We start from the raw sequence: 23,896 nt of genomic DNA on the forward strand, positions 1-23,896 counted from the left end.
GATTTTCAGAAAAAAATTAAACATTAGTTTTTCATTACAAATTTTATATATTACCTTAAGTAGTTGTTACTTTATCATATGACACAAAAATCATTCCAAAAAATCAATTTTTGTTGGCCTATCTTTTAAAATGTACATTTTTTTAAATATTTCTATTTCAGGTGGAACTTTCATTTAAAGTAGGAGACATAATCATGGTTTATGGTGAAATGGATGACGACGGCTTCTTCATGGGAGAACACAATGGAAAACGAGGTCTCGTTCCTTCTAACTTCCTCCAGGAGGCGTTGCTGACAGATGATGAAGCCATGGAGAGTGCTAGCGTTGTATCACCCGCCAGGTCAGGAGAAAGTCTCGCCACTCTGTCTCGCCAGTCAGATACAGTAAGAGATCCTACATTCCCCATGCATGTTTAGTGTTGTCAAATTATTGTTGATTTGTTTTGATTTCACTGTTTTTGGTTGCAATACTGCACTTTAGCACCTTCTGTTTGCCAACAAAATTTGTTATTAATCTAAATCTCCTTGCAAACCCTTTCTTTCTACTCTTTGATCCTGGTGAAAATATTTTATTCATTTTTTTGATTGTTTGATTGTGAATTATTTAGTAACCTTATGAATATTTCATCCATATTAAGGACAATTTATTCTTTAATTTTTTGTAATTTGAATTTTTTAAATGAATAATTTACTTGAATATCAATTGATGTTTTCGATTAATGTTTTGATGTTGCTTTTAATTATCATTTCAAAAGGTAAAGTTATTTTTTTAACGTTTAATTGTATAACAATAATTATAAACTTGTGAATATTTAATTTTGCATTCAATTGTTTAACTTTCATAAATGTTCATATTAAGAAAAGCAAACATTTATCAGACAGTTTAAATGATACATAATTTTTTTAGCAAAGTAATTGTTTTTTAGTCTAAATTGTAATAATTATGACTTTGATGTTCTTTTTTAATTTAAAAAAAAAAAGGGTTTGCAAATTTTATTTAAAGTGGCCTACAGTAAAATGTGGTTTTCTCTGAACATGGCATGCTGTAATGTGTGGTCCTTACTCCAATGATTGGTTTTCTTCTTATATCTTTAAGTTATACTTGTATATATGTGTAAAATTAATCTCACACTTTTGTTTGAACACTTTCAGCATGAGACAAACTTGATAGTGTATACTGAGGCTACTATTACAGAAAGAATTCTGGGATGGATCTAGACATTTTTAAAAGAGGGGTTTCCAACCCAGGATAAAGGGGGTGTTCCAACTTTATATCCCAATTCAAATGCAGTGATGGTAAAAAAACGGGTGGGTTCCAACCCCTGGAGCCGCCACTATAATTTTCATTCATCCAACCATTTCAAGATGATATATCACTAGATCTCATAGTTTTTAGTTAATCTGTCGTCTGCAAACCTTTTGACTCCTTTGTTAATGAAAAAATCTTTGCTAATTTGTTGAGTAAAAGGTGTTTGGAGATAAGACTCAGTATACATTGTCAGAGGGTTAAACAATTACCAATGAACCTGGATTGATATTTCTATCAGTTATGTTGTTTTTCTGTTTAATAATTAAAAAAATATACCATGTGAGAGTTAAAGATTACCAAAAGTAAATAAAATGCTATTGAATTAAATTAAATTTAATCTCATCACTGATAACTTTCAGTATATTTTGTTTTACAAATGAAATTTCATTTTTCTTTCAAACAAATATATATTCAAAAATGCCTGGTTTTCTGAATCTGTTTAGTTTTTGGTTTCATTCACTCTAAGCAATTATTTTTCTTTAAATTCAATAATTAGATTACTTTTGAGTTTTCATAGTTTCATTGTTTTTTTTTTTGTCAATTTAATTCATTAAAGCTTGCTGAATAAATTTATAATTTGTCATTTCAATGTTTTCAAATATAAGAATTTGGGTTTTATTTGTTTTATATATAACACAAACACGGAGCACATATCTATATTCAATTATCAGCACATAAAGGTGTGTCTAAATTTTATATAGAAATGCACTAGCTCACTCACTTTTTTTGTATTTTTTTAATATTTCATATTTCTGAACAGATACAATAAAACAGTGAATATTTTTAAAAGATACATTTATGGCCAAAATAAGAACAACCACATACATGTCAAAGTTGGACTTTTGGGTTTTTTTCTTTCTTTTTTTTCTGATAAATGCATTGTAGCAAGGCAGATACTTTATAAGAAGGCAATAAAATAATTCTTTTTGTCATAAATCAACTGATATTTGAATATTGATCATGATAAGGAAAATATATTTTATATATTTCAAATTTTCATAAGAATTATAGAATAAATGAAGTTGGCCAATATAATTTTCATTTATTTGCTATGCATTGAAAATTTTCATTAAATTCAATTGTGATAGTGATGAGAAATGGAAAATATATTTTAGTAATTTGATTCAGATTGTAAGAAACAACATGGTATATTTATTGTTTGTTTTTCCAGACCCCTGTGATATCACCATGACAACAGCCGTCCCCTAGGTAACGGTTGCTCAGTAAAAATAATTGCACACTTTTAACCATTTCCAAAATTGAATATGTTTGTGTGCTTTAGTTATGCCAATGCTGCCTATAAATAAATGTTAGATAGCTTTGGAAATGGTTTACAGTTTAGAATTGCTGAAATGTTTGTTGATGGGTAAAATTGTATGTTCATCTGATAAAAATTCTGAAAAGAAATATGACTTTTTAAATATGAAACTTACTTGATTCATAGACAACAATTTTATATAATTATTATCTTCTTTTTTTTCCCAATCCATTTTAAGTCGTGTTGATTTTTTTTCAAACTTAATTTCAACTATTTGCATTTCAAATTGCAGCAACAAACTATTTGTAAATTGTTGAAAAATATCACACTATGAAACAACAAGAAAATATAGGGGAGCTATTTTAAATCGAATCATAAAAGTCTTGGTCTCTATTTGGAATTTTACATTTTCAAAGCAATAAACATTTCAGCATAATGCATTAAAAAGTATTGCATGAGCATTATAAGAGATTGCATGAACTTTGCACACTTTTGCACTAAAAGATTGGCGTTTGCAAGCTGTGCTTCAAAATGGCAGAAGGGAAATTGTATACATGTTAGCTATATACTACCAGTGATAATTAAACAAGGGCTGAAACCAATTATGTAGAAAATGAATACATTCTACTGTCATAAGCTGAATGCACCAATTTTATAAATACCATTGTTTTTTCATTATCTGATGACAGACAAGGAGGACATGAGCTACTACTTCTATTCATGTCCACAATATGATTGAAAACTTTGTGAATTAAGATAAATTAGAAGAACAGATGTCTCAACAACTAAAAACATTACGGTGGATTCATTTATTACTGTGGATATCAATTACTGTGGATTGTGGAGACCTTGCATTTGTCGTGGATATATAATTTCATGGTTCTGCCAAAGTTTGGATACAAGTTTATAGAAATTTGTATTTTGTTGAACATTTAAATTTGTGGGTCACATGTACCTACATAACCCATGAAAATTGTTATCCAACAAATAATAATGAATCCAGTGTATGTTCAATCATACTTTAAGGGCATACGATACAGTTTTGATCCTGTATTTACAAGTTCATGAGAATTTGCATATAGGCTATTTTTTACCTGATTAAATCAAATATGTAATAAAAAATATACCTTCATGTGCTACTTTTTTAGTAAATTGAGGTAGAAATTTTTAATATTTGCTCAAAAATCAGATTTGTGGCCGTAATTTCTTTTTCGAAAGAAAGACATAACTTTTTTGTTATAAAAGATAAACACAAATTATTTTTAATTAAATAATCGTTAATTTCTATATTTTATAAGTATCCTAAAAAAAATATGCATTTTTTATTCAGAAATAACTCATATTTATCAAATGTTCATGAATTAAGGAAAAAACGTCATTTTTTGCTGCATGTTTATCAAAATTAAAACAAAATCCTCTATTTACAGTTTTATAAAATTTGGATCAAATAATCTCCCTGCAAAATGAAACAAATTGCCGTTTTGAAAAACAGGGGTCCATGAACTCATTTTCAAATTAAATCAGTTTGAATGATAAAAATCAGCCGAAAAATGCATCTTTTCCCGATATGTCATAGTTTGACGTCGCGAAAATAACATTTTGCGTTAGCAACGTCATTACCTCCCCTTTTACTGTATCGTATGCCCTTAAGAATAATTGACCAAGAGAAAAATGTATAAATGTGAATGTTTAATCAGATAGTGAACTTTCAATGCTATTTTATAACCAATTTTAATGTAAAAGTTTGGTGAGAAGTGTTACAGTAAGCTCTACAGAAGATTCAATTAGAGTTCTTGTGGCACATGACACTCTTCCTATTATTGGCTATACACTTTTTACACAAGTGTGACTTGACACTCTTCCTATTTTACACTTATGACACAAGACACACTTTCTATCCTTCCCGATTTACTGCTATTTAGACAGTAAAAGATGATTTTTTTATGTTATTTTTTTTTTTTAGGGTGGGTGGGGGTTAAAAGGAAAATATGCCCTGTACCCCACCAAAACTCATCTCTGTTGGATAGGGATATCAGTGGCATACAAACTGAATAATTTTTTGTCAACTCTGTTATCTGTTATTAACTTTAAAAAGATGTCCAAAGTAGGTAAGTACTATCCCCAGTTAAAAGCAGGGAAAGGGAGATAATCACCTATTTATTCTGTTATTTTTTTGGAATTTAGGGCACAAAAATTAAATTGAGCTTCCACTTCTTCAATTTTAGTTGGACGACTGTAGATAATTCTGACGACAACAGTAGCATGAATACAGATGAAATTAAACAAATTTTCCACCCTAATTTTAGATCTAAAACACTGATACAAATGCTCAGAAACTCATTTCAATCACTTTTAAAAGGACATCGCTCACTAAGTGATGACGAAATGAAGTAATATGGAAAGAGGAGGTATTTTTAGACATTTCGGTATAAAGATGGTTTTGGTTAGAAATTTTATTCTGTAGGTTGACCGGTTGAAATTAACCATATTTTTTGTTGTAAAAAAGAAGATGTGGTATGATTGCCCATGAGACAATACTTCACAAGATACCAACTGACACAGAAATTAACAACTATAGTTCACTGTATGGCCTTCAACAATGAACAAAGAGGGTACTGCAATCAGCTATAAAAAGCCCTGAAAAATCATGAATGTTAAAAAATTCAAATGAGAAAACTAACAGCCTTATTAATGTACAACAAATGAACGAAACAAATATGTAATACAGCAACAAACGACAATCACTGATTAAGTCATTTACAGGCTTCTGACCTGGGACAGGCACATACATATTAATGACATACTCATTATTTGACAGTGTTTAAGGTGGTACCTAACAGTACAGGGAGATAACACTTGAAAATCAGCTAAACGTTTTAATTATGTTGTGTTGTTAAAACATTATATAAAGCTTCTCAATGAACAAAAATTAGTGTTTGTCAAAAAACTGCTATATAACCAGTGTAATTTTTCTGATAAAATGCTTGGTTCAAATTTTTTGAATTTTTTATACTTTTGTAAAAGGGTCAAAGTAAATACTTTGTCAAAATTTAATGAAAATTAAACGAGGCAAATTAATTTTAGTGAAAGTGTTTGGTACCACCTTAAAGATCATAATGTTTATATCCACTGACAATTAAAATAATTTGCCTGTTAGCATAATTTTGATTCAACTAGTGAGCTGATACAGTTATGACCCTTTAATTCATCCAATCATCTTCTGAGATCACCGCCAACCACATTTTGATTAAATTTTGTTATATAATAGGTTGGACAAGGGTTAAATTGCCACAGAATTAGAGAATACAGCATAAAAAATGACATAAAACAAACATCTGACCCCTTTTGACTGTTGTAGAATTTTTCCTTTATACTAATTGTGATTTATAATATCAATAAGATATTGTATAAATTATGGAAAAAATAGAGATTCAATTTTTATTAAGTATTTTCTTCTTTAGTGAAAAAGGTGAGATATTTGTGGAAAATGTGTGAATTTTGTTAGAATGGCTAGTTGGTTGGTGTGTTATTCACAATCTTTGAATTGACATTTTTTCTAACTTTAGAGGCATAACACATTTTTAATGAAAATTGTTACAATGCTTTCTATGATGGGAGTGTGTGTGTGATTAAGTGTGCCATTCTAATAACTTAGAAAGAGGAAAATTTATTTTATTTCAAATTAAAAAACTTTTTTGTCACTTAATTTTGTAATTATTTTAATTGTGTACCTCACTGCAGTGCAGAACTTTTTTAATTGAATTGGGCCTTGGAATTCCTTTTAAATTCTCAAAAATATCAAGAATATAATAAATAAAAAAACATTTGGAACTTTGTTACAGGAACAAAAAAGCAGAAAAAAAACTGAAATTTCTTTAAGTTTTGGTATTATCTTTTATAACTAGAGTTAATTCCCTTTTGAAACTTCAAACTCAACTGCAGCCTTGATCAGTAACAATCCACACATTTTATCAAAAAGAGAGGCGAAAGATATACAAAAGGATCTATCTAACTCATTTTAGTGGAAAACAAATTGTAAACGCCATAGCAAAAAATGAAATACAACCAGTTTACAAAATAAAAGATAACAAGATTGTCCTTGTAAATTCTGGACATCTGAATTGTTATAAGAGTGCAAGAACTGTTGATATGCAATTTTATTTTTTTCAAGATTTTTATTTTATCTGATAAAATCAAATTTGTTATAGTCATCTTTTAACTGTAATTCATCATTTTTCAAATGGAACAGTATATTAAGTCTGTCATAATCTTACAAAATATTTGTTTTAAAAATGCTCAAAAATATCTTTTATTTTATTTTTATTGTTATTTTATTTCAGCAGACACAGAGGGTGGGATCACATGCCCCAGTGGAGTCTCTACCACAGGATAGGGTAGATAACTCTAATCAGAAAACTGATTCCCGGTCTACTACACCAGATGAAGTCAAGCAAAAACGCAAAGGAAGCAGTTTCTTATCAAAAGGAAAAAATATTTTTAAAAAGTTGACCAGATAACATACACAAAAATTTATAGATCAATTTCAATTTTATCTTCAGCCCAGTGTAATTGTATTTGGAAAACAAAAGCCAATTCTAAAGTTAATATTTCAGTATTAAGTGGTTTTCATTTTTTAATTATTTTGAAGGATGCTGTACTGAATCAAAGTTTTAACAGGCTTATTTTTACAGTTAAAAGAATACCATGAATGATTTAATTTACCCCTGGCTAAAAATGGAAAAAGGATATTTTGGTGTCAGCATCACTGAAGAGACTTTTCTTGTCAAAATGAGCCTCTGATGCCATAAATATTCAAGAGACAAAAAATATACAGTTACCAAACATTTTTTTATATTACACTGGGTTGATTCTATGATAATACTACAGAGCTTTCATTGGACAATATTTCCTGTAAATTTAACATATGTAAAAGATTAGGTTATTTATAAAGGCTATAAGTTTATCTATGGACTTGCTGACAGCTATTATTTTTAAATTGCTAAAACTTAAAAATCACTGTCTTTGAAATGCATATATAGTATTTAGTTAACTCTAAAATTTATTAGATATTTTTAAAAGCTGATGGAAGAAAACTCATGTTATTTTTATATGTTATAAATTATTAAGTTTGACAACAAATGATTTTTTTTCAGTATTTTGTTGCCAAAAATAGAAAATCAAAATTATGTTTACATGACTGTGTTGTGAACTGTCCGGTTGTGATTTAATGTATTTATTTATTAAATTACCAGTTACATTCCTGATTCCAATTGTAAAGATTTTTACACCAACTTATTTAAAATAAAATGGAAAAAGATTTCTGGTCTTGCCTTTGATGAACAAATAAGCCTATAGTTAATTGGTATCCTAGATCCTTTTCTGATGGAAAAGAAATAACCAGTGGGACCATTAGTGTTAAATATAAAATATTTAGGCCTGTTTCACTGTTTCTAGCCCATTTTAAGAAAAGTAGCAAAATCTGAAATAATTCAAATAAATGTCTTTTTTATATAATAAGAATTGGAGATAAATTGTTTAACCAAGAAACATTTAAATTAGCTCTGAAAATAAGATGCTGTGACGTCAATATATATCAATATAAAATAATATTGGCCATCCTGCTGCATCCGAAAAAAAGTAAAGGTCAACAAAGATTTGATAATGCCTTGATGTATTTTGTTATGGTGCTAAGTTAGTTGTACATTTGTGTATATGTTTATTTATTCGTTTGATAAGTCTGATATTAGTCTTAGTATCTTAGTTTTTTCAAAATATTTATTTTACACTCTCCAGCATTCCAAGGCTTCTGTTTTTCAAGAAAAAATTACCGGTATTTATTTGTTTAGGTTTTATAAATTATGATTATACATATTTCTTTCATGTTACTGTCTGATTTGGGAAATGAGCGAGAAAACTAGAAAATCAAAATAAATTGAATGGTATATAAAAAAAAAAGGTTGAAAGTTATTTTGATTTTCTATTTTTTTTTTCGGTTTTCTTATCTGAGAATTCCCACTTTAGTGAACAAACTGTATAAAGTTGTCTTTGACAAAAATAATGGCATTTTATAGATTGATTTTGCATTTTTTTTAGGAAAGGACTGATAAATAAACAATATTTTGTTAGTACAGTAAATATGATTTAAGAGCTACCTCCCTTGCTTGAAGATGCATATTTTTTTAGCTCCCTTTTTTCAAGATAAATGCATTAGATCTATTTAAAAAAAACATCAGGAGTTACTGCCCTTAATGAGTTCACACCAAACTGCATTTGAAGAAATATTTTGTAATAATCTTTTAAAATCCTCACAGTTTTTGTCACATCTCATGATTATGAAAAGCTAGGTTCTTTTTATTTTAACCTTTGAAAATGCTGTGTGTCTTTTAAAAAATCAGTTTGATTAAAAGTAATGAATTTAACGTGATTCTGCCAACGTTGATATCAATTTGATTTACTGGGAACATGATAGTAAAATTAAAATTATATCTTTTAATATTGGGACTAACACAGCTTGATATTACAATAGTGTATATTCCTGAATAATTTTTCGAAAAGACTTGTCAATGTGACGGAGATTTCGAGACATTTTTCGGTAATATTTGTTCAGTTGATATGTATATGATATATCAGTAGGACAGGTCCATATCATATGATTAGATTTTTATATCCCGTTGACAACACTATATTAGTTTGACAACTAGATTAACATTTTGTATGGTATATCCTTCGGCAATTTTATCTCCTGGTACAGTATTGAATATAAATGTATATGACAAAATTGTACATTATTTTAAGGTAGTGCGAAGTAAGGTTATTTCAAGTTGTAACTTTTTATGCCCCCGTCATAATGAAGGGGGTATCAAGTTTTTCTTTTGTAGTGATTTACGTCTAGAAAATATAAACTCAGTTGAAAAAACCTCCAATTTTTTTCAAATAACACGAATATGAAGCTAACTCATTAGTTTTGAGTTTAAGGAGATATAACTTTTTTTTCTATCCAATTTAAAAATCTTTTTTTGTTTTATACTGACTAAAAAAATACATATCATGTTTCTTCTTAATTGTTAAACATTTTTGTAACTCCTTCCGCACAATTTTTTATTTTCCGCCAGTAGATGTAATTTGCCGAGGGGTACCACAAAGACTGTGATTTAAAGGCATTTATTATAGGTTGTAAATGACTTGCCATAAAAGTGTATGAAAGTTGTGTGTGTACATGTGTGAGCGCCTTATGTGTTGTGTATAACTTGTGTATAAGCCTCTATAACAGTATTCTGTTATATATTGTGATATTTAACATCCATTCAAATATCATAAATTATTTTGATATGTTTATTTGTTGTGTTTTCTTTTTTGGCCCATATTTTACCAGATCACTGTATAAAAAGTGCTAAAGTGTGGTTATTAAGATTGACATCTATCAATAGATAGGCAGGGCTTCAGCTTGTATATATTATACTTATTATTGTTATTTAAGAAATAATTCATGGGGGCTTGAATATATCGTGATTTTACCACGGGTTGGCCCTTTATGACAAATATTTTACCCTGAGCTATAGTGAGGGGTAAAATATCAGCATTTTTCACAGAAAGCTCGACATAGGGATAGTGGTCTGGCAGCTGCACCAGTGGCTACGACAGCAGCGACAGCGTTAGCTAACTTCTCAAAAGCTTTTTATTTTAGAAGGTAGAAGACCTGGATGCTTCATACTTTGTATATATATGCCTTATGTTACAATTTTTCTGTCTGTCACATGGTCAATGACCTTTGACCCCATTTTTATGGTTTAGTGACTACTTGAAAAAATGTTAAGATTTTTTGTAATGTTAATTTGTCTCTTATTATGAGTAATATATGATAACTATATTTGTCCTCATGCCCGTCAGACAGTCTTCACTTGATCTAGACCTCATTTCATGGATCAGTGAACACGGTGAAGTTTTTTGTGGTCAAGTCCATATCTCAAATACTATAAGCAATAGGTCTAGTATAATTGGTGTATGGAAAGATTGTAAGGTGGTCATGTCCAACGGGCAGGTGTCATCTGACCTTGACCTCATTTTCATGGTTCAGTGGTTAAAGTTAAGTTTTTTGTGTTTTGGTCTGTTTTTCTTATAATGTATGCAATAGGTCTACTATATTTTGTATATGAATATATCTTATGATTTACATGTCAGTCTCGTAGGTTTTATTTGACCTTGACCTCATTTTCAAGGTTCATTGCTTCGTGTTAAGTTTTGGTGTCTATTTTTCTTAAATTATCAATTATATGTCAACTGTATTTGTTGTTTAGAAGGATTGTAAGCTGTACATGTCTGCCTGGCATGGTTCATCTGACCTTGACCTCATGTTTATGGTTCATTGGTCAATATTTAGTTTTCTTGGTTAAGTCTGTTTCTTCGAAACTATAATGAATAGGTCAACTATATTCAGTGTATCGAATGTACAAAATCAATGTCAAAACATCTATGAGTCCGGTCACCTGACAAAATTAGCATGTAATATTTTCCACTGGACATAAATATCTATATATTAATTAATACTTTAAAAGTATTGTAGAATTACATAACAACTGAGAAAAGTAAACAGCTGATTTCAGTATCATATGTACATGGACATACAAATGATCCGAAATAACACTCAAGTTTTCTGCCTTGGAACAGGCACATTTGAATAGAAATGTTATCCCACAGTTACTAATGTATGAACCCTGCTTTGTATGTGGAAGTTTCTGATGCTTGTTCACACAATGTAAAACTACACTGCAAATCATTTGACCTAGACACATTATGGCACATTTATAATACCTTCAAACTCCTAAATGTGGCATGTTAAATATACAAGTAGCAAATACCAATTTTTAAGTCTGCTTTGACCAGTTGACCCAGTAGTCGGTAGTATAGTATTGAATCCATGACTTCCGGTACTTATCCATCCAAGTCACAATTTATTAAAGTAAACCATTTATATAGGTCAAAGTAAGGTCTTCAAGACGGAACCTTGGTTCACGCAGAACAGCAAGCTATAAGGAGGGCCCAAAATGACTAGTGTACAACCATTCAAACAGGGGGGGGGGGGGGGGTGAGAAACACTTATGAACCTCGTTAACAAACGACAAACACATATGTTGGTTTCGAAGTTGAAAAAGGCATGAAAGGTACACAATTCATACTGTTAATAACTCCTATAACACATGGTATCCAGTTATAATGAAATTTACTCATTTGAATTTATCTTCATCTGAAGCTTTGAAAGTGGAATTTTATCAAAATCCACATTTTTCAGAAGAAACGCAAATATTTCACCTTAGATTATTTACTCGACAAATGAATTCAGTACCTAATATTTTGTATAAACAGTTCTTGAAATACTCGGAGTAACTTGATCTGGTACATTATATTTTGTATAAATAGTTCTTGATATACTCGGAGTGACTGTTTTCATTACCTGAAATTCTTAAGTTTCAGTACCAGTGGTATTTTTTGTATATAATATAGCTTTTGAAATACTCGACTAACTAGATCTTGTAGCTAGCTCTTTGAATACTTGGAATTACTGGATTAGGTACCGGATATTTTGTATAAATAGCTCTTGCAATAATGTCAGCATTGCCTCTTACAAAAACTTGCTGACATACATATGATTTCAGTTTTACGTGTTTTTTCTGCTTTCCGATATATATATAATATATATTGCTTGGTTCATAATATCAAAATAAGAACATACACGACTATATGTAGTAACCTTAGATATAAACAAGTTCAGTGGATTTATTTCTTTTATTACTCATTTTTGGGACCATTGTTACTAACTGCATGATAAAAACCAGAACACAAGGTTTTATACAGGTGTTGTTTTTATTTCTATGATGTATCATAGCTGTTTGGTGCTGTAAAAACTGTGACCTGGACAACCTCTTCTATAAAACAAAAAAAACAATATTTTAATATTGGTTCAAGCAAATTTTTTATACTTATAACTATACAGTTAGAAAAAGTTTTCAATATGTGTAATGCTATAAATCTCGATAAGCTCCTCTTATTACTAAAACTACATTTTAAGCTTTTTTGTACCAACTGTAAAATTAGTTCAACTATTTACTAGTGCAGAGAATGTTTTGCAGCCCCTAATCGTAGATACTAAGCAGTTGTTTTTTTAATTAAATATATATATTATATGTATCACGAGATACCTGTTGTTAATTATCTGTTCCTTCAGCCTGTTGTGGACCTTCGTCTCTGGAGTGCTCCACCAATTAGCAATCCAAGCCCGCCTGTAAATGTAAATACATATTAGAGTCAGTATGAAAAGAAGCCAGTATTTTACCCCTAAAATTCAAAAATTCAATGAGATCATATGCTATACATATAACAGGTTTGCGTTAGCGAGTTTCCGATTTTTTTTTAGTCGCACTCGCTTTTGCGAGTGTGACGTCATACTGATACTTACCTGTAAGTGAATTTATTCACCTGTTCCGCTAATAAACAAACTGTCATACCTGAGAACAATATTTTTGAACTCTAGACGTATTTTCCCACAATTCTACCAATCGAAATTATAATCTACCGTGCAATTATTGAGAAAATCAAAGTCAAAGTTGAACAATTTTTAACAGAATTTCCAACAGATCTCAACAAAACCTAGAGAAGAATATTACCGGAAAATGAATCACAAGGCCCATAAACCATTTAAGTTTCAAATTGCATTTACGGAATAAAAAATATTCAATTAGAAAGCTCGTACATTGTAAAACAGACATTGGTCTATTTTCACCTGCTTATCAGCTAATTATGACGAAATTTGGTAATTTTTTTATAAGAATATCATAGCATTTTCTATATAAAAAAAAATACCCTTTTACACACAATTTTATAATAAAGAAAATATATCAAAGTTTACTTTTGTTAATTATATCAATATCTAAACTACATGTATCAGGGTATTTAGGTATATCAGCAAGCAACATGTCCTAAGCAGCTAACTGGCTATAATTGCCAGATTTATCTGTATCTTTTAACACCTGCGAAGTCATATTATTATTTAACACTTTCCAGTTTGTAAGCCTGTCTCAGTATGTTCTTTCTGGCTTAAGCTGTTGTTAGGGTTCATTGTCGTCCCCTTCAGTTATTTATTGAACTGTTGAATATGCATGGTATTTAGTTCAAGACTTCAAAAAATCATGTTAAAAACAAAGATTGAATCATTGCATTTAAGTAGTCATGTATTTAATTTTTATTCATGAATAGCCCGTACTCTGTATAATGAGATATGGTATGTCGAGAGTGCCAATGAGACAACTCTCCATTCACAATTTGTAAAAGTAAGTCATTATAGGTCAAAGTACGGTCTTTAACACGAGCGTAGGCTCAAACCGAACAGTACATACAGACAGTATGAAATGAAGCCAGTATTTTACCCCTGAAATTCGAAAATTTGATTGTATGCTAGTCTATCAAATAACCCAACATACGTTAAATGGTCAAAAGTCTCAACATCGTTGCACCAAATTCAGAGGTAAAGTATAGCACTGGTTCGTTGCCGCTGCTGACTAACTGTTAGTTCCCAAGGCCAGGGTATCATATTAAGATTGGTAGTCAGTGCATCGGTACAAACACAATCGATAGCATTCTTGGTCAATTCAAAGATTACCAAGAAACAAGGATTTGATTTTTGTTTGTCCCAATCGATCATATAATGTGTTATCTTTCCAGCCATCGGAGACAACTTCAGACAACAACCTGGACAATACAGCTAATATCACTGACCAAAAGACAACAACCGGGGCTATGACACATATAACAATACTTGTATATGCCTGTATTATTGCTGTTGTTACTAATTAATATGTAAATCAATTGTATCTGATTTTATGCCCTTAATGGGCCCTGTAATTTGGGAAATAAAAATATTCTATTCTATTCTATTCTTACGAGACAAAAACCGGGGCTATGACACATACACCACTACATATGAGACAACAACACTGACAAAGAGACAACAACCGGGCACATAACACAACTCACGATATCTAAATTATCAAAAATACAAAATTAGGACTATCTTTTACATGTAAAATGGAAAGCGACCAGAGCTAATGGAAACATTATAAAAATAAAGAGATTGTGTATGATTGCCAATGAGACAACTATCCACTGCATTCGGCAATCCTCGGTAGAATCCGCTACTCTCCGTCTATCCGTTAGATGAGGGTACGGAATCACCCGAGTTGAGACGAATGCTATCCACTGAAGTTGAAATGAAGTGGATTAAAACAATTACTAGTATATAGGCAACTGTACAGCCTTCAACAATGAAAAAATCCCATACCGATTAGTTGGCTATAAAAGGTCTCGACATGAAAAAATATAAAACAATTCGATTGAGAAAACTAACGGCCTTATTTGTAACAAAACAAATTACCAAACAAAATGTAGTGGGATTAAACATGTTCATGAGCGCTCAACCATCCTCCAACTCGAGAGAGGTGTGTATTCTTTCTTAATTTGTATTGCCTTATTAACACGTATTTCCTTCTTTATATGAAATCTGGGAAATCTTATGTTCTATTAAAGAATCCAGTGGAACCAATTGAAACATGTTACTAGATCGTGTTTTTTTATGACATTTAGGATGTCTCAAAAATCTGCTAATCTTTTTAGAAAAAAGTGAAAACTAACCTGATACTAGGTCTCGTTGATTGATACCACCAAGGAAGTTGTTTCCAAATCCTCCAGAATTCTCGTGATAATGTACATGTACATGATCTGCATCATCGTAATATCCGTCGTGGAATGGAGAAATTCCACCACCGAATTGACCGCCAAATCCGCCACCACCAAATTGTCCAAATCCACCGCCAAATTGTCCAAATCCACCGCCAAATTGATTAAATCCGCCACCGCCAAATCCACCGTGTTGTGGATAATAGCAACTTGAAAGTGAAATAAAGACGGAGATATATATGAAAACTATGAGACTTTTCATGCTTGAAATAACTGTGTATGGGTGAAAGTATCTAGTGTTTGTGTCCTTTCAGAATGTTGAGGATCAGAATGGTGTTATGTGTATTGCCTTAATCCTTATAAATGTCAGAAGTTTGAGTAATTACTGACATCACACTTCCGATGTTTTTTTTGACAAAACCAGTGATTTCATGTTTATTACGACCACATGACTGTTGTACTATTTTAGGAAGAGACATAGCAAGTGCTAATACCAAAGAGTGCGTAGGTTTTGGATGGGTACTTTACCTAGAAAATAAATTATTCATAAATGACGCATGCTTAGTGGAGAATCAGCAAAGACTAATTTTAAAGTCATGTTTGACTAGGCCGGAGATTGACCTCATGATCTAATCCACTCCGATCGAGTCGAGATCCGGCTGGAACCGAAAGGTAACACGAGATCATCATAAAGGATCATAGAGGGTGTTTACATTGAAGAATAAACGATGGTATTGGGTAAACCAAATTGAGACAACATTACATAGTAACCAGGAAATAATACTAACATGGTCCAACTGGATGCCCAACCTGTCACAATATAAAAATAAAGATAAGCACTATGGTTCTTTTCATAAAAGTTTTAGGGGTCCAGCCTATATTTCAGTACCATTGGCTACTGGGCCCCTGTTATTCTTTTCTCCTGGTAACCAATCATTCAAACATTTAGAAGTCGATTGCATACGCTTCAGCAATATAGTCACCAATCTTTGAATTGTTTAGTGCAAGGACATCATCTAGAAAGTAGAACGTGAAGTTTAAGGATAATGCTAGCATCTTTTCATTCTTCCCATGAAAATGTCGAATGTTTGTTTAGAGACACGTCATCCAAACTTAATACAGAAGCATGTAAAGCAGTGGATGTCGTTTGTTTATGTGTAACATATTTGTTTTTCGTTAATTTTTTAACATAAATTAGGCTATTAGGCTGTTGGTTTTCTTGTTTGAATTGTTTTACATTGTGATTTCGGGGCCTTGTATAGCTGACTATGCGGTATGGGCTTTGCTCATTGTTGAAGACCGTACGGTGGTCTATAGCTGTTAATTCATGTGTCATTTGGTCTCTTGTGGAGAGTTGTCAAATTAATCAATGAAGAAATAAAGCATCTTGATAATGCCATTGACAGAGAATTCTTTGTCTTAATAAGAGTTTCTTTTACAAACTACTATTACTCCCTTCCTATATACCTGGGTCTGTGTTAGCCATTGGTTTTCTTCTGAAACATATGAACCAAAACCTTTATATTAGTGTTAGCTTCTCCAAACATTTCACCAATATGCCAATGATATTGCACTCTGTTATTTATACACATCAGTGATGGAGTTTTTTGCTTGTGACAATGATACATTTGTTTGCATTTGTTTTCAAGTCTGTCTCATATCTTGACTTACATGTAGAAATTGACTATGAGGGTCGGTTGAAAATAAAAATTTACGACAATGAAGAAGATTTTAACTTTCAAATTGTGAATTTTCCATTTATATGTAGCAGAAACATTCACGCAGCAACTGATATTACAAACAAATGAAAAAAACACAGAGAGAATTGAAAATTACACAGTGGAATTAAAAAATACACACAGATGAAATTAAACTGAAAAAAAAACACACTCTGAGAATTTGAAATTACACGCTCTGAATCTGCTGAAATTACGCACTATGAATTTAACATTACACACTGTGACTTTTAAAATTACACACTGAGATTTTATTAGTGCGCACATATATAGTTAACATTCCTGTCGGAGTCCGTACTGCTGCATTTAATTGCTAAAGCATCCACTTCTATTGAACATTGGCGGATAGTTGTCTCATTGCCAATCATACAACATCTCCTTTTTTTTATATTAATAGAAATCTATTACAAGCTGGAAAAAAATAGGGGACATAACTTGTTTGGTGTCAAATGTGTTATAAAAACGATTAGAAATTGGCATAGGTTGGCTGTCACTGTGCAACACAGTTTAACATAGAATCCTATGTGTGTGTGGGGGGGGGGGGGGGGGGGACAGAAAAATCTTTTTGTCAGAAGAAACTGTCACACATCCAAACATACTATCCACACTGATCTGTGTCCACACTTGTTTAGATTTTCTTTCTATAAAAAAGCAAAGCAATACGTGACAAGTGTTGCTAACTTTTTGTTTTCTTTTGAATTTAAAAATTATTGTTGTGAATATAATAAGATTACGATGATGTTGAAACACCTTTATCAAAAATATGTTAGTGTGTAGATTCTTTCACGAGTCAATTGAAAGCAATAGTGGGTAGCTGAAAATAGAAAGGTGTTATATATGCCGCTACTATTTGAACATATATTTTAAGGCTCGAATTTTTTGTTAACTACTTATAATTTTTCATAATTTTTTCATCATCCTATTGCAAACTCCAGTTTCTGCAAACCGGATGTCTAATGCAAATTGCACAATCCACTCGCAATATAAATTTAAGAAGTTGGTCTGCTTTATAATCTGGATGCATTAATACTACCTGTCATATCTTCATATTTTGTTTACTTGATGCCTTCAACTATTCTGAACTTTTAACGGTATCTATACTCATGGCATATAACGATTGTTAGTGAAAAAACAACCATTCGCATTGTTAGAAACACACATATAAAAAAGAAGATGTGGTATGATTGCTAACTTTCCACAAGAGACCAAATGACTCAGAAATTAACTTCTATAGGTCACCGTACGGCCTTTAACCGTGAGCAAAGCACATACCGCATAGTCAGATATAAAAGTCCCTGAAATAACAAATGTTTTTCAAAGCGTATACAGGTTCTAACAAATGACCCACAATTTAGTGAAGTTTTTAAGCAAGTGCCTATTATACATATAATAGTAGGAAAATATAAAAGATTATCTTGCGAAATCAGGATAACATTTGAAAGACTTTTTTAAACAGTTTCAAGTCTTGATATTTATCACAAATTTTGTTTGAAGGAACCGCTTTGAAAAAAAGGATGTAAACATAGTTTTAACAGCTAGCTATACGCCTGCATATGGAGGATTGCTGCTTTCAATGAAGATTCGAAACCAAGAACTCTAAATTAATCTATTCCCTCCGAAAAAATAAACCACGAGTAAACGTCCTATTTTCTTCGAATATGACCTACTCACACGAGCATCAGATAAATGCCACATAGTGAGAAGGGTCTGTTTACCTTCCGAACATCTGAGATCACCCCCAAGTTTTGTTGGGGTTGGTATTGCTAAGTCTTTAGTTTTTTATGTTGTGTTTTGTGCATTTTGTTTTTCTTTTGATCGTTTTTTGCCTTATTTTGAACATAACATAGGATGAAAGATTATCATTAAGGATGTACTTAGATGAGGTTTTGAAATTTGTGTCATATTTTCGGACTCCTTGGTGTTTTCCCTATGAAACCAGGTAACATAGTTTGCCCCATAACAACCATTTTATCTTTTCATTTAAGACTTTAAAATTGCTCATAAAATGTCATTTCTAAAATTTAAGCAGATTCTTGATTTTCTTTCTTTTGAGTTGAAACCTAACTTAAGTAATTGATACCAATCCAAATATAAGGTAAAAGTCCGATTCAGCCTTTTCCCGCCATATTTTAAAAATCAAATAATTATGCTTTATGACCTATCAAGATTGATTAATGTTTAGCTTATTTTGATCCTTAACTAATGCTTTTCCGTTAAATAGCAACAAATTTAATTTCTCGATTTATTTGATTCATCTCAGTACATCCTTAAACGACAGCTAGTAAGTTTCTTCATGACAAATTATTACAGCACCTTTTGCATGCGTAACGTCCAGTGACTAATATTTCAATCATTTTCATAACAATATAGCAATATAAGACTGACACCTTTAAAAGATGCAAGACCTGTTGGTGTCCTTCTGCTGTTGTCTTCTCTATGGTCGGGTTTTTGTCTCTTTGACACATTCCCCTTTTCCATTCTCAATGTTATGGATAGTAATTTAAAAGAACCATTTTATCAGAGTAACTTTCCCCACAATAATCCTATAGCATCACACCATTATTTTTTATTCGAACGACTCATTGTTATCTTAGAGAGAGAAATTTGGCATGTTGCAAACTTGTCCTAGCATCACACCATTATTTGTCGAACGACTGATGTATTATTTAAGAGATATATTTGACATGTTGCACATTTATCTTAGAATCTCATCATTGTTTGTCGAACGACTCGGTGTGAACAAGTGATTCGTCTACTCTTTCAAGGGATTATTGTTTGTCGAACGACTCGGTGTGAACACGTGATTCGTCTACTCTTTCAAGGGATCTTTGGGGCACTTTACCGAGTGTAATAATTTGAGCGCGCTTGTATGTTTTTTTCTTCCCTTTGATACATTGCTTTGTCTATTCTTCTTTGTAGTCTCATTATTGTACGATAATATCTGGTGATTTTAATTTAACACGAACAATACATTTAGATACGGGTTTGAATAATGATTATCAATATTGTAATGGGTACACCTAAGCCAAGTTAAACATGTGCAGGGGTGCTCGTTCCGTCACAAAACCGATGGTGTAAGTTGTTTATTGTCTTATTAAAGTCACATCTAACATGTTTTCCTTTTGTAAATAAAAAAACCAATAGAAATTTAGGCAGATCGTAGATCGTCACAATTATCAAGACCTAGAGCTTGACATGTACAGACAAGTTGTAGACACCTGTTTGACTATTGAGAAGCCGTAACTAGCCACTATATATGTCTCTTAACTATCTGTATGCTGCTTGTATACCATCTCTTTGATAAACACTGTGTCCTATATCTCCTTTTTATATCACCTACCATGGCAAATAAACTCATCATAGATATCAGGACTAAATTTTGTATTTACGCCAGACGCGCGTTTTTGTCTACAAAAGACTCATCAGTGACGCTCGAATCCCAAAAAGTGAAAAAGGCCAAATAAAGTACGAAGTTGAAGAGTATTAAGGACCAAAATTCCAAGCGACAATAGCAAAACAATAATAGACATTTTAAAACGACTTTCTATTTGCAACACGATGTGAATCAACGAACATGTACACATACCGTTGAGACTTATGTTCATAAAGCTAAATTTTAGTTGTTTGAGACTTTTAACATTTTTATTTTTAAGAAGATTTGAATGCATAAAATTATTAACAAACAATATATATGTATATATACTGGTAAGCATTTAATATTATAAGAAACGTTCTTTGTGTCTTCTCTTTCTTAGTTGCAGAAAGCCAGACATAGTTTTCGCTCTTCCGGCGTCGTTAGCTCGTCTCCCTATTTATTGTAAAGTTTTCTGGATAAGTCATTTTAATCATATATAAACTACTTTACTTGTGATAGATCAATGATATTTTCTATAAAGTTGCATTACTATCGGAACATATAAGTTTGGTATATATTTCGAGTCACTGTTTCTTAGATAATTGTCATGTGACTTTGAATGAATTACCCATGTAACTGTTCAATGATAAGTTTTCTACTTAAGTTAGATTGATAACTAGGAACCACTTGCTATTATATACTATAAAAACATCTCAATTTGACGACTATTTCGCGGTCCAGCCACCTAGGTCATGGTCAAGCGAAATTTAATAAAACTGGAATGTTGATGTTCATCAGATTGTCTTTTTTATAATGTTTTGCCGACAGACGAGACATTTCTCTGTGTCAACTGTTTATTTCACATTGGAGAACAAATCAAAACGAAATGAACAACATGAATAAAACTGCATTGTATTTATTACTGCTTCAATAATGCTTTCAAACACTAGTCTGTTAAAGATTTTAGGTCTGTTTAAGTTTCTAAGTCTGTTCACGATTATGGCACTTTATGAGAATTGTCACCTTCACCTAAAAGGAAAAGAAAAGTATAAATATGAATAGAAAAATATGACTACTTTCAAAGCTTAAAATACAACGTAAAAATAAGTTGTGTAGACATTTAGCATATAATTACAACTTCTCGTCCAATCATATTGCTTGATTTTGCCTCTCGCTCTAAATTTCATAGTAGTTATACCTTTTCGTAGAATAACCGACACTTTACTTAGTTCAATGATACCTAGTTTGTGTAACTAAAAGTGGATCATTTCTCGGATATCATAAGTTAATGAAAATGATGCCGTGATAACAACATAGCTAAAAATTTACCTATAAGTTGTCAAACTATAAGTGTCAGCTCTAAAATCTGAAATCAAGCTGAATCTGATTTTCCAGAAAATATGCTGAATGTTTGTGTTAAATAAACTAGAAATTGTCAACTAAAATAATGTTGATAGTTATTTTAAGAAGATTTTAGAAAATCCACACTTACGGTTGTCCTTTTATCAATTTCTGTTCAGTAATGTCCCAAGGATGAACCCAACAGCACCTGAAAATAAATTATATACAACTACATATTGTCTACGTCTTAGATGATGGTCACTAAACAAATCTATTCTTGTGGGAGTTTTTTTTTACATTTAAGCGTTCAAACTCAGAGGTGGATCAAGATTTGTTCATAAATCGGGGTCCACTGACTGCCTAAGAGGGGGTGGCTCCGGTCATGCTTCATTGATTCCATATATATAATAAACCCCCTGTCCCCTCTAAATCCGCCTCTGAAACTTAACTGATAAAGGAATAGTGTGTATTGAATTACCTACTTTGTCTTTTTCACGTTTTTCATTTGAGCGTTACTGACGAGTCTTTTTGTAAGCTTAACTCTTGTCTGGCGTTTACAATTTTAATCCTGATATATAAATCATAGGTTTGCTTCTTGTCACGTCTGTTTCATCAAAAATATGTATTTTCTCTAAATTGTTGAAGAAAAACGGATGCAGTATTAATTTGAAAATATAAAAACAAAAGAAATAAGAGGGTGAAAAAGGAAAAAATACACAAGGAAGGTAAAAGCTGGAACGATTAATTCAAGTTAAGCAGAATCCTTAGGAATCAAACGTTTAACTACGGTAAAGAGGGGTTATGTTTTTTTTTGTCTGAGCCAGAATTAATTTTTGTTTTTAAACGCTATTTAATAAATTACTTTATTAAAAAATTAACACTATAAGATATGGGTGAAATCTGGATTCAGAATGCATAGTCATCTGCTTGACTACAATATTTTTCCATATCAGACTGGGGATCAGAAAATTTATTAAGGAACAAATATATCCTCTTTTCGAGTTGTATGGTAGTTCCCACACTAGAAACAATCTTACCTGCACCAACGTCTCTTGATCTTATGGTTATTCCTCCTCCTCCTCCAAACCCTCCATCGAACCCTCCACCAAATCCTCCTCCTCCATGATGGTGCACATGTGTATGGGAATGTCCCCCATGGTATCCACCGCCGTGACCCCCTCCTCCGCCTACAAACGGATGGCCACCGAAACCAAATGGACTGAATCCAGATGATTGGAACCCTTCCTGATAAAAACCGCGCCTGCTAAACATCTGGCAGCTGACCGGCGAGACCAGCTGAATTAAAATCAAAACACAACAGGATAACTTCATTTTCCGTCACAAAATGTCTATAGAGTGTTTTAGTCGTTTTGCAAGTCTTTTTTTAAGAAGAAATTAACGTCATCTTATGATGAGTGTTAATGATTGATTTCAGTTCCAATGATTCTACCTTTGGGCGGTACAAGAATATTTTAGGAAAAATCCCAAAGTCGCATGGTTCTATTCGTCATCCAATAACATTTAATAAAATTGAGAATGGAAATGGGGAATGTGTCAAAGAGACAACAACCTGACCAAAGAAAAAAAACCAGCAGAAGGTCACCAATAGGTCTTCAATGTAGCGAGAAATTCACGCATGCTGAGGCGTCCTTCAGCTGGCCCCTAAACAAATATATACTAGTTCAGTGATAATGAACGCCATACTAATTTCCAAATTGTACACAAGAAACCAAAATTAAAATAGTACAAGACTAACAAAGGCCAGAGGCTTCTGACTTGGGAGAGGCGCAAAAATGCGGCGGGGTTAAACATGTTTGTGAGATCTCAACCCTCCCCCTATACCTCTAGCCAATGTAGAAAAGTAAACGCATAACAATACGCACTGTATTTTTTTACCAAACATATTGTATTTTACGTTATAATAGGAAGACTTTACATCAAAATTGAAATTGACATTAAAATGACATGCACGAACCACTGCATGACTTCCTCTTGACCAATGACTGCGGCTCGACTAAAACATCATTATAACTTGACGTATAGAAACAAGACCAAATTCTTATTAAAGTATAACGCAGATACATTATTTATTTTATCCATACATAAACATACTACAAATAACTAGTATTCTCCATTTACTATCAATTTCAATTTTACTTTAAACAGCGCAAACAG

The 23,896-nt window shown here is 31.8% G+C and overlaps 2 protein-coding genes and 1 long non-coding RNA gene across 19 annotated transcripts in view; 1 reads left to right on the forward strand and 2 right to left on the reverse strand.

Annotated features, from left to right (window-relative positions):
• Positions 1-9,897, forward strand: part of LOC134681164 (RIMS-binding protein 2-like) — a 134,446-nt gene extending 124,549 nt beyond the window's left edge. For 11 of the 17 annotated variants that reach the window (XM_063540626.1, XM_063540636.1, XM_063540630.1 and 8 more), the window contains 2 exons: positions 162-383; positions 6,907-9,897. In XM_063540626.1, coding sequence (XP_063396696.1) covers positions 162-383; positions 6,907-7,083 — 399 coding nt within the window. In that variant the 3' untranslated portion in view covers positions 7,084-9,897. Of the gene's footprint in view, positions 1-161; positions 384-2,479; positions 2,518-6,906 lie in introns of all 17 variants that reach the window. The other 6 variants (XM_063540631.1, XM_063540632.1, XM_063540638.1 and 3 more) reach the window with 6 other exon arrangements.
• A 2,434-nt stretch (positions 9,898-12,331) lies between these two features.
• Positions 12,332-15,607, reverse strand: LOC134681990 (uncharacterized). Its single transcript, XR_010100746.1, has 3 exons — positions 15,245-15,607; positions 12,760-12,840; positions 12,332-12,486 (listed from the first exon to the last, which is right to left on the reverse strand). It is a non-coding gene; the product is annotated as an uncharacterized LOC134681990 (long non-coding RNA).
• A 5,687-nt stretch (positions 15,608-21,294) lies between these two features.
• Positions 21,295-23,131, reverse strand: LOC134681991 (uncharacterized). Its single transcript, XM_063541606.1, has 3 exons — positions 22,759-23,131; positions 21,873-21,929; positions 21,295-21,409 (listed from the first exon to the last, which is right to left on the reverse strand). The coding sequence occupies exons 1-2, from the start codon at positions 23,051-23,053 to the stop codon at positions 21,886-21,888; spliced, it is 339 nt and encodes a 112-aa protein (XP_063397676.1). The 5' UTR covers positions 23,054-23,131; the 3' UTR covers positions 21,295-21,409; positions 21,873-21,885.
• Positions 23,132-23,896: the final 765 nt, after the last annotated feature.

This window comes from Mytilus trossulus, chromosome 8 (genome assembly GCF_036588685.1).
Source record: "Mytilus trossulus isolate FHL-02 chromosome 8, PNRI_Mtr1.1.1.hap1, whole genome shotgun sequence".
Classification (NCBI taxonomy): domain Eukaryota; kingdom Metazoa; phylum Mollusca; class Bivalvia; order Mytilida; family Mytilidae; genus Mytilus; species Mytilus trossulus.